Below are 18,217 nucleotides of genomic sequence, written 5' to 3'. Positions count from 1 at the left end.
CATAAACTAGACTTAAACTAACTAATATTAAAGTATTAAATAAAAAGTGGTTTAAAATATGAGCATCTTTTTAAGTTGGTGTGCATAGAAATTAATTTAAAGTGCAAAAAAAAAACTTCTAAAAAATTAAAATGTGTCAAACAAAAATCAAATAAACCTTATTTCTTATTACTGTGTTTTTTTTATATGTTTTTAGACTAAAATATAACATTTACAAATAAAAAATCTACAAAAGAAACTCAGGTATAAAAAACCTTGAAAAAGAATATCTAAGCTATAAAGAAATGACACTTTAGTTAATTACTGTGAATTACTTTTGTACAAAATGGAATACACTTGCATTTAGTTTATTTAATAAATAGATATTATATAACTAACTTATTAAGTTCAAGCACTCTTTACACTCTTTTTTCAGATAATTACTTGCTGTTGTAAAAAAGAAGTTATTATGAAACTCAGAAAAATATCCTGTTAAAATGCTAATTTGTCTTTTTCACATTTTTAAACTAAAGCAGTAATTTCTTCTAATTATTTTTAAATGTTATACAGAGACTTAAAACCAAACTAATCAAATTAAATCGAGTTACCAAAAAAAATTTAACTTGAAACATATTTTTGCTCAGCGGGCCACATTTACATGCTCGCGGGCCACAAAATTTTCTTTCGCGGGCCGCATTCCATTCAAAAAAATAATGTGCTCGCGGGCCGCAGATTTACCCTTCGCGGGCCGCAATTGGCCCGCGGGCCGCAGTTTGCCAACCCCTGGTATAGACGGTTAAATTTGGAGACTATAATAGGTTCTTTTATGTGAGGCACAAACTAAATAGGCAAAAAAAGACAATTTAACTAAAAATATATCTCCTCCTATGTTTTTAAGATAATTAAGTCAAACTTTCAGGAAGTGGCCCTTGCAATATTTAGAAAATTCTGTCAAAAAAAAAAAAAAAAAACTAAAATTTTATAAAAAAAATAAACACAAAACTTTTTTTCAACAGAATTATCTAAATATCACAAAGAACATTTCCTGAAAATTTAAGATAATTATCTCAAAAAACAGATAAAAAGATATTTTTTAGTGATTTAAATAAATTAATAAAATATTATCTAGTTATTTGCAGTTTTAGTTATTACCTACCATAAGGAACCTATTGTAGTCTCTGACTTTGACCGGCTATATCTCAAATATTATTTTGTGTTTTAAAAATCAGTAAAAAGTAACTTGTTCCTTGATTAAAACTTAATAACATAAGGCTAAATTATGAAAAGGTTAAATATATCCCCTATACCTTTTCTGTAAGATAAGTTTTTATATAAAAACTATCTTGTATTGTCATCTTTGTAATAAAACCTCACTCCCCTAAATAAAGTCAAATAAAATGTTTGACCTATTTTATGGCTCTAATTTCAATTTTATTAACAAATAGTTCAACTGAGTTTAAAAAATTTTTAATTAAAAATACATAAAAAAAAGTATATATTTTTTGAAGTACTGATTTTTGAATAGTTTAAATTGTTACAATAAAACTTTATCTTACAATGCTAGGATAACTTAATGAACTTTTGGAGTTGATTGATTGAAAAATAAACAAGGTAAATATTTTTATATTTTTTAAAATTCTTAAGAAATTAGTGAAGAAAAATTATATTTGAGTCTACTTGTAACTAAAACGTTTTACTAAACTAATTATTCCTCAAATAATAGTTAAAACTTATTTTGTCCAATAAAAAGTATTTTGTATTATTTGTATTTTAAGCTTTAAAGTAAAGGCTAATGGTAATATTTGTATAAAAATGATAGACCTTCTTATGGCCTCAATCAGATGTTTATAAATTTTAAAATCAAAATTGATATAAATTTTCACAAGTAATACCAATATTTATTACAGTACCTGGAAACTATAATATTGTTTTTTGAGCAAGCACTCAAAGTATTTGATTCTAGAACCTGGTGCACAAAAAATATTTTGGTTATTAAGTTCTACACCACCTGGATAAGTTTTAACGTCATGTCCAGGACAGTTAAGGGCGTAAGGGGAGGGTAAACACCTTTTTTTTGAAATTTGATCCAATTTTATATAGTTTTTTACTAAGCTACAAGATGCGTTAAACAGATTTAAAAAAATCAAAATAATTTTTGAGATATAGCCGGTCAAAGTTGTGGGCAACTATAGGTTCCTTATGAGAGGCACAAACTAAAACAGCAAGAATAGACTATTTAAATAAAAATCTATAAAAATTTTGTCGGAAATAATTTTAGAAAAATCTAAAGATAAAAATTTCATGTAAAAAAATAAACAAAACAAACAATCTTTTTAAACATGGTATGTTTTTTAGTATTTTGTTTGTTATACTACATATGGAGAAAATAATTAATGAAACAATCAGTATTTTAGATATAAAAAGTAATCACATTTATTGTTGATGTGCAAATGAATTCCGTTCTTGAAATTATTATTAAATACTATTTTTAATCAGTGGTAAAATCATTTTTTAGTCCTAACTTTTTCTAAAAACTAATTACTTACAAATTAATTTTTTAAATGACTCTTTATTGTCCTTAGTTTATGTTTAGTACATCAAATTGTTGTAATTTCATGATTTGGTTTAAGTGTTTGTGTGACTTAAAGTAAGATTAAGCGTTTAAAAGCATTCAGAGGACCTATGGTATCCTATTCTGTTATATGATCTACTGAAATTTTGCTCTTACTTTTGATTTAACAGTATTTATAGCAATTTGTAGATGTTATTATAGCAACTATAAACATATACAATATTCACAAAAACTTTTAAAAAGTAAACTTAAATTATAAGAGCAAAATTAGAATCTATAATGAAGAAAATACAATATTATCAATTAATTAACTGCCATCAAAAATATGTGAAAGATAAAGATGAACAGAAGCGCTTAAATCAATGATCCTTTAACTCTTGGTACAGTATATAGTTAGAGAAAAAGTCTTGTATACACCTGACTGTTGAGTAGTTATATTTCTTCTAGAAAAAAAATAATGGTAACTTTATAAGTTTAATTGAGTTTAAAATATAAGAACAGTTTGCTGGGTGCTCAATTTATTTAAAGGTAAGGCAAGTTTCTTACTGTAAAAATAATAACACTGTGTTATTAGTTTAATACAGAGAAATTACATAAATATTAATTAATTTAGTATGAAAATTGTTGTATATTCCAATGAAGTTGTATCAATTGGATCTAAATTACTAAATATATCAGCAAAAAATTCTTACAAAAAAACATATCAAAACAAACTCAAATAAACATTCTTTAAAAAAATTTCAGGCCTAATAGCAAGCACAATCTAATTGTTTCAAAATTTTACTAGATGTTTGTTTTCTAACCCTAAATTATTTAAAAAAATAATGGAAATCTGAAACATACCTAAATCCTGAAGTAATATTTAGTATACACAAGATACCAACAACATTGAAAATTTCTTCCAAATCAAAGTTTTACAAAAAGAAAATGGATAAAATTGATAATAAAATGAAACTCTAGTAAATATGCTAATTTAAATTTTATTAAAATTTTGTATTGACTGCCCCCTAAATGTAAAAAATAATTATAGCTATTTAAGTTTTATGGGTTGTTTAAAGTTGCATATAGCTTAAAAATTGTATTAAAATTATCAAACTTAATTTATAAAATATATTTTAAATTTTACAATTTACAAAATTATCTTACTTGTACTTTAGGACATTTAAGGGATTTAGTTTATAGTTATTTGGCTTAATTAATTTTTTTGGCTCAATTTACTGTTAAGTAAACAGCTTATTTAGATAATAGTATTAGTGAAAATTGTTAAGTGCTGTTTACTATTTTATTATACTTACAACTATAAGGTTGTAATTTTTTTTGCCACCAAAATCTGGTAGTGAATAAAATATCTAATTTGCACTAATACTATTATTTATGAAGATTTAGCGTTATTTTATTTTAATTTTATAACCAATTGGCTTTTATTGGTTTTGAAATAATTTAATTTTTTTATAAAAGAATTTGAAAAAATCTCTGGATGACTCAGAACAGTTTAAGGTCACTCTGGACATTTGTTTTTTACTCAAAGAGTGACAACCCTGCAACAGAATGTACACATAGTTTTTTAAGTCTTAACAAAAGTGTTACACTGAGATTACAGCAATAATTTCATTAAGCTACCAATCTCAACAAATATATCTGACATAAGTAAAACATTAAAGTTTTTAAATTTTATTTAAATTGCTCTAAGTACTAAAAAATACTATTAATTTTTTATTCAACACAATTTTCATACAACTCTGTGTTTAACAGATATAATACAAAAAAACATACAAAATGAAAATTGAAGAAGTGAAAAGTACAACAAAGACGCAGCGCATAGCAGCTCATTCTCACTTGAAAGGGCTCGGTTTGAACGAGGATGGCTCGGCTGTTCCTGTCGCCGCTGGCTTTGTTGGCCAACAGCAAGCAAGAGAAGTTTGTTGATTTTGTGTTTGTTTTAATTAATTATAAGTTAAGTACCATAAACTGTTTTTTATATGGAGAGTTTGCATACAGCTTATTTAGCACATATTTTACTTTTTTGTCCATTTACAGCTGTTTATCAAAACTAACTAATAATTTAAGGCCATAGGGGGGGTAGGCCATGTTTTTTACAAGTTGATCTTATTTTATAGAGTTTTTACTAAGCTTCAAGTTACTTTTTACCGTTTTTAAAAATTCGAATTAGTTTTTGAGATATGACCGGCCAAAGTTGGGCCGCATAACAGGTTCTTTATGGGGAAGGAAAAACTAAAACGGCGAAAAAAGACTAATGCATTCAAAATCTATCTCCTCCTTTATTTTTTAAGCAATCTTCTTCAAACTTTCACAGTCTATTCTTTATACAATAACAAAAAAACGTTATTTGTGACTTTAAAAAATTTCAAGTAAAAATACCTTTTTTTTGAAAAAATAAAAAAAGTTTTGATAAAAAATCACTTTTTTTTTTTTATTTTTGTTATAAAATTTTAATTTTTTAAAATTATTAAAATTCACAAATAACATTTTTTTCTCATAATGTAAGGAACATTTCCTGAAAATTTGAAGAAGATTGCTTGAAAAATGAAGGAGAAGATAGATTTTAAAGCCCGTTTTTAAAAACTCGAGAAAAACGGCTTTAAAGTTACCCTTTACATACCCTTTATAAAGACAACCCTTTATATAACCGGTCATAAAAAAAAAGTTACTTAATATTTTTAAAATCTAAAAAAAGCATCTGAAAGATTATGAAATTTATTATAATATAAGTCTATATGTTATTTTTGGTCAAAAAATGGCTTCTACCCCCCTTATGGCCTTAAAATAAGCGCTGTAGTGGTGGGACTACGCAAAAGGTTTTATTAGTGCATTTCTCCTTAAAAGTCATAACTCATTTTGTACTTACATTACATGCAACCCATTTAAGAACTGAAGCTGGAACTTTTTATTTGATCTTCTATTTAATTGACCTCTTTATTTGTTTTACCTTATTTTCACAATGATATTTTAGTTATATCATGTTGTCTTACATACTTATTAATTGAACACTTCTCCGCAATTACTACAAAGCATCTAAAAGATTATGAAATTTACTATAATATAAGTCTATATGTTATTTTGGTCAAAAAATGGCTTCTACCCCCCCCCTATGGCCTTAACTTAGTTTTAAATGCTGTTAGTTTTCTAGACTGTATTGTTAATGAGTTTTAGAAATACCACATATATATAAACAAAATTAAATATTTGGTTTAAATGTGAAAAATGATTATTAATTGGGAAAAACTTATGGTATAGTTTTTTTTGTATTAATTAATTCATTTTAATTTGTACTTTGTTTTTTGAGCTTTTGTACTTAATTAGGCATTATTTGTAAAAAAATTCTTTTTATTTGGCAAGTAATCTAAAAAAATCCTCACAGTTTTTGAAAACACTTTGAAAATTTAATTTTAATTAGGTGTTGTTTAGTTTCATTTTTTTAGTTTTATTGTCTTCATTGTACTTCCAAGTTTTTATTTTTATTTTACAAAGATCAGATGTGAAATATCGACTTTAAAACCAATAATGCCTTAAACTGAACTCATTTTCAAGTTTATGGATTTCAACTTCTAAAAAATAACTTAAAAACACCTTGTACTTCAATAATTTTATTTTTTTGTTTTTTAATTTAAATTGAACTACTACTAGTGTTTAAAAAAGTCTAAAAAAAAGTTGTTGCATAAATCTGATGAATTTACAAAATTATTTCATAGTACTACAACAACATTCATGCTTGACTTCCTCAAGCATCTGGCAAAATTAGAATGATTTCTTGTATCAACCTTGATTTAGTTGATCATTGTATTTGTTATAATGTACAAAAATATTCTTTACACCACAGGCTGTAGGACACATTGTTGACATGATTAAAGCAAAGAAAATGGCGGGAAGGGGAATTTTGCTGGCCGGACCCCCAGGTACCGGAAAGACTGCCCTTGCACTTGGAATGTCACAAGAACTCGGTACTAAGGTAATCAAGACTTTTAATATTTTAGATTATATTGACTTGTCTTGTCGTAGCAAATAAGTTGTTATAAATGTTTTAATTTTTCTAAATTGAAAATAGTTTTTACATTTCTTGAAATACTTTTCACAAATAATTAAAAATATTATATCAATTAATTAAAAAAAAAAATTACTCTTATAAGTTTAGCTTTTTCCAATAAATAAAAATGTTTATAATAAAAAAAGTTATAAGTTTTAATTTATGTTTTATTTAATGTATATTTATATTTTTAGTTTAGGTACATTTTATCAATTTTATTTACAATACCTATTATTAAACTACTTCTTCGTGTCTTAAAAATCTTGGCTCTCTCTGTTTAAATAGATTTAAAAAGCTAATGTTTATACAAACATTCAAGGTAAATTTCTGGGCAAATGTAGAATAAGCCTTACAATGGCAACAAATGTTGTTTATTAATTGATAAAGACAGTTCTAGAAGCTGTCAGAAATTAGTTTTTGAAACTAACAAGTTTTCTATAGCTGTTTGTCTGTATTTACAATAACTACATAAACATTTTAAACTACTGTTCTTAAATAATATTTTGTTTATTATAGCAGTTCTCAACAAAGTTTTATATATTTTTATATAACACAAACTAATTAAACATAAGTACTTTTTGTCATGATAATAAGTGTTTGATACTATAGTTATTAATATAGCCTTAATGAAATTAAGTAGTGTTTAAAATAACTAAATAGTTGCCAAATGCGGCCCTCAAAGTTTAGATCTAAGTCTCACAAGATTTTATGAATTAAATTACAATAATTTAATGATCACTATATAGTTGTGCTTTTTTATTGTTTATTTTATCATTTTTTTTTTGTATAAAACAGTGCTTTTAAATCACTTACTACAATTACCTTAAAACAACTGCGGTCTGCAGAACACTTTCTATAGAGTGTGGCTGCGATTTAAAAAGGCTACCGACCCTTGTTTAAAAGTTACTTAGTTATTGCAAAGCAAATTACTAATAAAAAGTTAAAATTAAACAATTAACTTTTTATAGTCGCTTTTATTTTAGCCCTAAGTATTATTCCACTACTTATCAGAAAAAATAGAATTAAAATTTACACATTGCTAAAAAAAATCCATAGTTAATAATCTCAAAAACATCTTCCACAAAAAGTATTGAAAAATATCACTATACCTTACTGACTTTCTAAAATGATATTTTTTATTTTATTTTCGTGTCGTAATGTTATTTTTTATTTTTACTTGTGATCATATTGTGTGCATGAGTACCCTAAAACTTGGAATTGAAAATTTTGGAAAAAAAAGACACGAAAAACCAGTAATTTGAGAAAATTTGAAGAATTAAAGAGTCTTGAAAAAGAAAAATAACTAAAAAACCTGGAGTTTTCAACAACATTTATTTTTAAAACAATGACATTTTAATAATAAATGACAAGTCTATCATACACAAAACATTTTTTTTTTGTATCATTAACATTATTATCTATTATAAGCACATTTAAAGTAGCATTACATATCTTTTCAATATTTTTATACCAATTAAAACGTTTTATTTTTTTAACTTAATTTATACTAAACATGGACAAAAACTTGTACTCGCAAAAACTGGAAAATATTTTCAAAAAGCCTATGGCGACCCTGTATGTACTAGTATTACGAAAGCTAATAAATGGTCCGATTTTAAAGCAAAGGTGTTTCCCCTAATATTTGCTAAATTCTCAGTTAAAATTTTTTCTTTTTATTTTTTTTTAGTATTTATACCCTTAACCCTAACCCACCTCACCCAAACATATTAAAAACTAATTAATTTTTTTAATGGTGACTCAGCAAATGTTGCGGGATTTCCGTCACATCAACAAAAGGACTCCTAACAAATGGTTTATTCAAAACTAAATTCAGCTTTTTAAATAAACCTATTTTAATTGAAAAACCAAAGGTGCCGTTCTGCCCGATGATAGGCAGCGAGGTGTACTCGGCGGAGATCAAGAAGACGGAGGTGCTGATGGAGAACTTCAGGAGGGCCATCGGGCTCAGGATCAAGGAGACGAAGGAGGTGTACGAGGGCGAGGTGGTGGAGATGACCCCGCACGAGAGCGAGGACCCGCTGGGAGGTTTTGATGTTTTCTCACAAGTTTTTATTCTAAATTAAGGGAATTCTAAATATTCTATCAAGAAGGAGGTGGTTGCATTTTATCAAGTGTTGTCAAATTTTTTTGTTAGAATTCTAAATGTTTTTTTTTTGATTTGATAATTATCGTAAACGAGAGCGAGGACCCACTGGGAGGTTTAAAGTTTTGATGTTTTCTCATAAGTTTTTTGTTAGAATTTTTGCTCGGAGGTGGTTGAATTTTATTGAGTGTTGTCAAAAATTTTGTTAGAATTCTAAATGTTTTTTTTTTTGCAACCCTTTTTTTGTAAAGTTAAATAACCCCAGAGGTGCGTAATTAGTTTTTATAAGTATTATCTGATATCTTTGTTAACATTATCAATTATTATCTATAATTGATGCGTAATTTATATTTTAAGGTTGGAGGTAATTGGATAAAAAAAGATTATCTTATAATTTTTTGTTAAAATTCTTGACTTTTTACTTTACTTGAAAAATGCCTTTAAATTTTTCTTTTGGTAGTAAGTAAGACATAATTAATGGTTAAGTCGAACAGCTGAGAAGCTTTTTTCTGCTTAGTTTTAGTTATTAGTGTTTTAAATGAGTTCATTTATTTAGCATGTGATGTAAGATTGTTGCAAAGACTTTTTAAACAAGTTTGCTAGCTTGTAGGTAATTGCATTTTATATGGGTTTTCACAAATGCGTAAGATCTTAAATTCACCAATATTGTCTGTGTTCGATAAACACCTTTCTTTTTAGGTCAATTTGTTGATTTAAAAAAAGTTAATTTTTAATTGCAAATATTTTAACCGAGTATATATACTAAGTATGCAGAGTGAATTTATATTAGTCTTAATGAATTGCAAAGTTAAACTTTTAAAAATCTTAAATTCAAGCTGCATATTTAGATTTAAAAAAAAATTCTTTCAAAGGTGTTTTTTTTAAGTCTTAGAGTTGTAGAAGTATGAATAAAGATTTTACACAAGTTAAGACAACTAATCAAACATTTATAAAAAAAAAACTTTTTGATAGCAGTATCAATCGCTCAGTACTTTGTTTTCAGCAGGGTTAATACTACCTCGGGTTATTTTGACTAGAAATTTTGAAATTTTAAGGAATACTTAGGCATGCTTATACTATAAAATAAGTTTCAAATAAGGTTCATCAAAGTTTTTGTGAACTTAGTTATGTTTTTATTTGTTATTTTATAGCATTAAAGTTGTTACCCTTTTCAGCTAGCATTAATTTATTACAGGGTTGCCATGAAACCTGGGATCTTGGAAAAACCTGGAATTTTAAACAATTTTTACATGTTAAGTAGTAAATTTTGATTTTACTCAAAAAATATATCATACAGATAAACATTTTTGTCATCATCAAAATATTCTTTTTATTAAAAACCAAATTTAAAGTAGCTTTGCAGTATTTTTCAATGTTGTTGTATTACTTAACACAATTTTTAACTTTAACTAAAAATTGACCCAAAAACTTGTAATTTCAAAAACCTGAAAGAAATTTCTCAAAAACCAGTGGCAACCTTATAATTAAGATGATTTTTTTTCTTGAAGTAATAAAAGTAAGTTGTATAATAAAATAAGCAAAGCTTTCCAAACTACGGCCGTAATTTATTATCTAGCCAAGCTGTTGTCTTAATTTAACAATATTTAAAACAATTTATCAAAATCACAATTTATTACAGTAGTTTTAACATTTATAATTTTGTCAACATTTAGAAATTAAAATATAGACTGCATTGCAAATTCTTTACACTGAAAGGGTAAAAAATAAATAGTTTATGTTTTATTGATCAATTTTACGACATATACAGTGTGCTTTTTTTTTCAAAGAAAAAATTGTAATAATAATTGTCTTTCTCAGTAATACATCTTAATATTAGCTGTAATTTGCTTTTCTTGGCGAAATTGCTAATATAAAGCATCAAGTGTAAATTTTTGAATTAAAAACGATCAAGTTTAATTTGTAATGCATTTTTTTTACAGTGTGCTTATTAAATCAAAGAAGCATTAAAGGCTTAATAAGAATAGTTACCTTTTCTTAGAAATATATATATATATATAACATAAGCTGTTATTTGATTTTCTTGGCAAAATTGCAAACAGATAATTTTAAGCGTAAATTTTTGAATTTGAAACGGTCAAAAAAAAATTTTCCACGCAACTAACAAAACCTTGTAATGCCATCCATTAAACAAAGTTTTGTTGTATAAAGTAAAAAATACTTCATAATTTTTTTTTGTTCGTAATCTGCATGTTTAACACAACAACGAACACAACCAGGGTACGGGAAGACGGTGGACTACGTGGTGGTGAAGCTGAAGACGACCAAGGGCACCAAGTCTTTGAAGCTGGACAGCAGCGTGTACGAGAACATACAGAAGCAAGCCGTGCAAGTGGGTGACGTCATCTACATCGAGGCCAACAACGGCGCTGTTAAGGTGCGAGTTGTTTGTGTTTGTTCAATTTTATCATATATTTTTAGATTTTTTTTTATACCACTTAAAAGATAGATCTGCTTTATTATTTTTTAGTTATTATGTAGTTATTATACAACGGCGCTGTTAAGGTACGAGTTGTTTGAGGGATAGTTTGTGTTTGTTCATATAAATATTGTAGTTTTTTAAAATTAATTTTATACCATTTGAGAGATAGATCTGCTTTACATTTTTAGTCATTATGCAGTCATTATGCATCGAAGCTGACAACGGCGCTGTCAAGGTACGAGTTGTTTGTATGAAGAATATGTTTATTAGGGACTCGATGTGAGCTTTGAGAACTTAATTTTGATAGGGTATGAGTTGATTGAGGGATGACTCATGTTTGTTCAATTGTAAATAATTTATTTTTAGTAAATTAATCTTATGCAATTTAAGAGATAAATCTGCTTTAATAATTTTCAGTTATTATGTAATTATTATACAACGGCGCTGTTAGGGTGGGTATGAGTTGTTTGAGGGATAGTTAACGTTTGTTCAATTATAAATAATGTAATTTTTAAATTAGTTTTAAAATATTTAAGAGATAGATCTGCTTTATTATTTTTCAGTCATTATGTAGTTGGTTCTGTTGGTAAACATTTTACCCTATGAGGATAATTTACCAGGTGAAAGTAGTTTGAGTTTATAAAAGATTAGTTTAAGTTTATGTTTGTTACGGACTCAATGTGTAAGTTTTGCGAATTTTGCTTTATCGTTTAGTGTTTGAGCCCTTGGAAAGTTTTACTAATCAAAGTTTTGTGAGTTGTTGGCTGATTGTTCAGGTTGCTCGATTTTTTTAAATGGGGAGGTTGTTTAAGCTCGTGGGCAGTAATTTAAATTTGTTATACCAAAATTCTAAGATAACTCTTCTGTTTTTTTCAGTGGTGAAGTATAATTACAACTCATTCATTTCTACTAAAAGTTAATACATAGTTTTTTATCTAAATTACCAGTTTAAATTTACAAACATAATAATGATAAATTACTTTCCGATGCAAAAGCTACTTAAAGTTTAGAGAAGTTTTTATTAGACTAAGTAGAGAGATAGTTACTTTTTAAATTAAAGCTACATGTTTTAAAAAACTTTAAACTTTTAACTCTTTTTTGAAAATATATACCATAAAAATACTTAAAACTATTAATAATATCTTAAACACAGAAGTGTTACCAAAAATTTAACTTAAAGGTTTTAATTTTATCCACCCCCAGTAGAAATAATTCAACGGTCTTAAGTTGTCTAAAGTATTTAGCTGAGCTCCTTTGTTGGTAAGCTCTAGAATAAACTGTTCCGCTGTTCGATTTCGTCCGTTTTTATTGTTGGGGCCAAACATTATGCTTAAACAAAACTTACTTAGTCAACAACCAGTCACTTAAAACTAAAATAAATTTTAGGCAGGTTTCAAGCGTGGCAAACATTGTTCATAACTCTTGCAATATTTTTACAATTTCTGAGTGGGAAATACTTTTAGCTATGTTAGCGCCTTTTGCTTATCATTATTGCCTCACCTCGAGCATAAAAATAAAAATTTTAAAACAATCTCTATTATGACTACAGCAATAACTTCAAGTGAAAGAAACTTGCAAACAGTTTTGGAAGTACTAGGTCCAGAGTTGTGAATCCTTTATGATAACTCAGTAAAGTCTAACATACTCTAAAAACTGAACTACTTTCACCTCTTATTTTTGGAAAGCACTGAAAAGAACGCACATCACAAGGTAGACTTCGCGTTGCCGTTTAAGCAGCTAAAATTCCAGAAACAAAAAGTTCCAAATCAACGTTTGTGTTTCTTTGTAAGGTCCCGCTCTAGTGATTGTGTGGCGGTTTGCTGATACAAACCTCGCAGCTTTGCATCTCAGCTGCAAACTCGCTGATTTGCTGATATTTAAAACCCCTAGTAGTAGAAATAACACTAATTACATTAAATCCATTTAAAAATGTACTCGAAGCCGTTGCGCTGAAACCACATGAAAATTTATTCGGCATTCCTTTGTTCAGCCTTCATCAATCTTTGATACTGAAATTTCGGCCTTGCTAATACAAAGATGTTCTGTGGAAAGAACTTTTTTTAAACATCTTAAAAAAACAAAAAAATTGACAGTTTTTCAGCGCTTCCATACAATTCCCAACCATTTAAAACTTAATGAACGTGACAGCTCAACATTTATGAGAAGAATAGAAGAGTTTGCTGTTTAAGATTTTGATAATGTTGATTTGCTAACAGAGTTGTAAACCAACATTACCACAATTTACATAAAAGTTTGATTAAAGTTATCAAAACCGCACTTGTGATCGAACAGCGCACGGGGAGGTCGGACACGTTCGCGACGGAGTTCGACTTGGAGGCGGAGGAGTACGTGCCGATGCCGAAGGGAGACGTGCACAAGAGGAGGGAGGTGATACAGGACGTCACCCTACACGACCTGGACACGGCCAACGCGAAGCCGCAGGGCGGGCAGGACGCCATGTCCATCATGAACCAGCTGATGAAGCCCAAGAAGACCGAGATCACCGGTGAGTGTGTGAATGTGTCAGGGCTGCCAAAAAACCTGGAAAATCCTGGAAATTTTAACAATTTTTACATTGTTAGTATTTGATTTGACTTTTAAAGTTTTCCATATAGATTTAGAAATTTTGTCGTCATCAAAATGTTTTTATTTAAAAAATCATTTGAAGTAGCTTTACAGATCTTTTTAATGTTTTTATACCATTTAACACAGTTTCTTACCTTAAACTTAAATTTAAACTAAAGATGAGTACTTTTAAAAACCAGGAGAAAATTTTTGTAAACCTGGAAAAAACTTGCAAAAAACATTTGGCAACCCTGATATAAATTGTTTTTTAAATTCTTGGTTTACTTTTAATATCTTAATTGTTTTTTTATATATTGTTTGTACCGTAATATAATAAATAAACTAAACTAATGGTTATGAACATAGTATATTCAACTTCAGGGTTTGAGTTGATTATTTGTTATGATAGTTTTTATTATAGTAATTGTGTACTTGAATGTTTTCTAAATATTTAGTTTAAGTTTGTTTATGTGAATTCTAAATATGATTTTTTTGTTCAACGTCTACTAAAGTAAACAATTTATTATATAGTTTATAACGTTGCAAATTACTTTCGGGCTTTTATTCAAAATGTGAAAAAATAACAGTAACTTTACATCTCAGCTTCCGAAAAAGATCATAAGACCTTTTATTTAATTTAAAATCACATTAAAAAAATTAAGCTGCGTAGTGAGACCATCAGAATAATAATATAAAACAAAAGATTCAAGCTTTTTAAAAACGCTTAAATTTTTTTTGAAACAACTAAAAAATAAAACAAACAAGATACGTTGAAATCACTAAAAAACTGCGGTATTAGTACAGACAAGTTGAGAGGTGAGATCAAAAAAAAAAACCGCTTAAACAACCGTTACTTCCAAACAGACAAGTTGCGAGGCGAGATCAACGAAAAAAAAAAACCATTAAAACAACCGTTACTTTCGAACAGACAAGTTGCGAGGCGAGATCAACGAAAAAAAAAAACCATTAAAACAACCGTTACTTTCGAACAGACAAGCTGCGGGGCGAGATCAACAAGGTGGTGAACAAGTACATCGACCAGGGGCTGGCCGAGCTGGTGCCGGGAGTCCTGTTCATCGACGAGGTGCACATGCTCGACATCGAGTGCTTCACCTACCTCCACCGCGCCCTCGAGACCACCATCGCCCCCATCGTCATATTTGCCACCAACCGGGGAATGTGCCCCATCAGGTTCGAGCTTTTTGTTTATGCAAAAACGAATTTTGTTTTTCTTTGATTGATTCAAGGTTGTCACACAATCAGAATAATAATAGCTAGTATTGTTGCAAACTCATAAGACCTTTTATTTAGTTTAAAATCACATAAAAAATTAAGCTGCGTAGTGAGACCATCAGAATAATAGTATATGTTGATTTTTTTTTACTTCTGCAAAACGATTTTTGTTTACTTTGATTGATTCAAGTTTTTTTTTTGATTTCAAGGTTTCACACACAATCGGGACAAACTCAGGCTGGTTTGGTCAATGTTCCTAAATATCAAGCTGGTTTCTAAGACTTTAGAACTGTTTTTTGCAAAACTCATGTTTTATTAAAGCCTTATTAATAGTTTTTTAAGTCTTTGCTCATATAAATTACTTTTTCCAATTAATACATATACTCGGGCTAATTTTTTTGTCACTTAAATTTAATTTAAGCCTACAGTTTTTTTTTTTTTGCAAAACTTATGTTTTATTTAATGTCTGTCATTATTTCTCTATTTTTGTCAAACCAGCTGGGTTTTTTACCGCAAAGAGTGGCAACCCTGTTGATGGTACGAGTAAATTTTATCGGTGGTTATTGTGTAAGGATAATACCTCTGTGCTTGTTAACTTAATTGTTTATTTAATTTTTACACAGCTTGTTAAAGCATGTGTATAAATTTTTTCAAGTTTATTTGTGTGTATATTAGTCATCTTAACGTTGTTTCTTGAACTTTTGGTCGCATTCATTTATTATTTGAAACAACGTAAAACTCACACTCCACATTTACTGCTACTATTTTAATATAAATTAATATTTTTATTATAAATAATTTTTAATTTAACATATTTTAAGTTGACAGTATAAAACATTACAACTTTTAATTTAAAGCTGTTTTCCATCACTCAACTTTTTTTTTCAACCGTCACCAGGGGCAACGAGGCGGTGGTTTCGCCGCACGGGATTCCCCGCGACATGCTGGACCGCATCCTGATCGTGAAGACGTGCACGTACGACGCCGACCACATCCGGAACATCCTGGAAATCAGGAGCAAGGTGGAGGGCATCAAGGTTGAGGAGGAGGCGCTGCTGGAGTTCGGCAGGATCGGCGTCAACACTTCGTTGAGGTTCAGAACTACTTTTTATCAGTGTTTAATTTGTTTATTGTATTAGACGATAGTTTTTTTAATATTGATATTAGTAGTCATTTTATTAGAGGTTGTTGGTTTAAAATTGATAGTTTTTTTATCACTTCTTTGAGGTTTTAAAGGAATTTGTGGTTTCAGTGTTTAAATTGTTTATTGTATTAGTTTTTATAATACTAGTAGTGATCTTATTAGAGGTTGTTGTTGTTCAAAATTGCTAGTATTTCATCACTGCTTTGAGGTTTTGAAATTAATAAATTTGTTGTTTCAGTGTTTAAATTGTTTATTGTTTTAGGCGATAGTTTTTTTAATATTGATATTAGTAGTGAACTTATTAGAGGTTGTTGGTTTAAAATTGCTAGTATTTCAACACTGCTTTGAGGTTTTGAAATTAATAAATTTGTTGTTTCAGTGTTTAAATTGTTTATTGTTTTAGGCGATAGTTTTTTAATATTTATATTAGTAGTCATTTTATTAGAGGTTGTTGGTTTAAAATTGATAGTTTTTTATCACTTCTTTGAGGTTTTAAAGGAATTTGTGGTTTCAGTGTTTAAATTGTTTATTGTATTAGTTTTTATAATATTAGTAGTGATCTTATTAGAGGTTGTTGTTGTTCAAAATTGCTAGTATTTCATCACTGCTTTAAGGTTTTGAAATTAATAAATTTGTTGTTTCAGTGTTTAAATTGTTTATTGTTTTAGGCGATAGTTTTTTTTAATATTGATATTAGTAGTGAACTTATTAGAGGTTGTTGGTTTAAAATTGCTAGTATTTCAACACTGCTTTGAGGTTTGAAACTATTTTTTATCAACCTTAAATATTTTGTAATAAATGAATATGCACTGACTTTTGATGAGATTTAATGTGGTGTTTATTAAAAGTTTTATTCCTTGACGTTTAACAAAACACTTCTTTGACGTTAAAAAATAGTTTTATTTGATATATTAAATGTTGTTGGCTTATAATTGCAGTTATTTAAAATCTATTAACTAATAACGACACTTTTTTGATGTTAGATTTTTGATAAAATTTATTTTTTTGAGAATACGAAATATGGTAATCATAAAAATAGGTATAAACAATTAAAGTGTTTTAAGTGTGTAAACAAATAATAACATTTTATTTATGTTTGACTTTTGAGATGAGGACTTAGATTTTTGAAAACACGTAATATGGTGATCTTAAACGTAAATAATAAATGCTGGGTAGCTGTCAAATTTGCACGAGGGGACAAAATTGCACGAGTGCACAAAGTTGCACGAGCAGACAATTTTGAACGGAGACATTTTGCACGGGTTGAATTTTTTTTTTGTTTGTTTTAATATATGTGTTTTTAAATTAAGTTTTATTTTTACTATCACTCTTACCCCTAACCCTTACTCTCGGTCGATAACACTTTTTTTTATCTCTTTGTTTTTTTATTAATCCATCTTAAAAAAATTTTAATGTGTTTTTTTATTTTTATTTTTTCTTTTTTTTACTCTCGTGCAAAATTGACCCTTGGTGCAAATTTGGTCTTCGTGCAATTTTGACAACCACCCATGAGTAATTCTTAACAATTTTTATTCAACACGTTTCGCTAAAGCAACCTGGCAAAATATTCATAATTTTTAAACTGACACAAGTAGTAACACTAAAGTAAAAAAGCGTCACCGTAACAACCACAAACGTTGCCACGACAACACGAACCTCCCCGCACACAGGTACACCATCCAGCTCTTAACCCCGGCGTGGATCCTGGCGAAGACGTGCGGCAAGGAGGCGGTGAGCACGGAGGAGGTGCGCGAGGCGAGCCAGCTGTTCGTCAGCTCGGCCGTCAGCTCCAAGATCCTCCACAAGCACAAGGACAAGTTCATGCAGTGATTCGTGTTTTTTCGACCGGTTTTTGTTGTAGTTAAAGCCTATTGTGATTTAGGTAAGAGTTTAGATTTTTTTGTGTTGTAATAAACGTTGCACTTATTTAAGCTGTTGTCGTGTTTTTAAATAAGTTTCGTGTTGTTTATAGTTTTGATTTTTATTCTATTACTTATGTGGATATAAATATTAAAAGTATAAGTTGTTACAATGATTTATTTTCCCCTAACTCAACTATGCTTTTAAACTTGCACATTTTTGTACCAGTAATTACAAATATGCGATCTTTTAGATTTTTGTAGTCCCAGTCCAGTAGT

General features: G+C 28.5%; 1 protein-coding gene across 1 annotated transcript; it reads left to right on the top strand.

The window, feature by feature from the left end:
- The first annotated feature begins 1,526 nt into the window (after nt 1–1,526).
- LOC145843371 (ruvB-like 1) lies at nt 1,527–17,960 on the top strand. Its single transcript, XM_082950838.1, has 9 exons — nt 1,527–1,590; nt 4,304–4,468; nt 6,390–6,518; nt 8,465–8,639; nt 10,935–11,092; nt 13,430–13,643; nt 14,695–14,893; nt 15,834–16,028; nt 17,750–17,960. The coding sequence occupies exons 2-9, from the start codon at nt 4,328–4,330 to the stop codon at nt 17,907–17,909; spliced, it is 1,371 nt and encodes a 456-aa protein (XP_082806964.1). The 5' UTR covers nt 1,527–1,590; nt 4,304–4,327; the 3' UTR covers nt 17,910–17,960.
- The last annotated feature ends 257 nt before the right edge of the window (nt 17,961–18,217 follow it).

This window comes from Thalia democratica, chromosome 8 (genome assembly GCF_965202585.1).
Source record: "Thalia democratica chromosome 8, ktThaDemo2.hap1.1, whole genome shotgun sequence".
Lineage (NCBI taxonomy): Eukaryota > Metazoa > Chordata > Thaliacea > Salpida > Salpidae > Thalia > Thalia democratica.
This window is presented reverse-complemented; position numbering and strand designations above follow the sequence as displayed.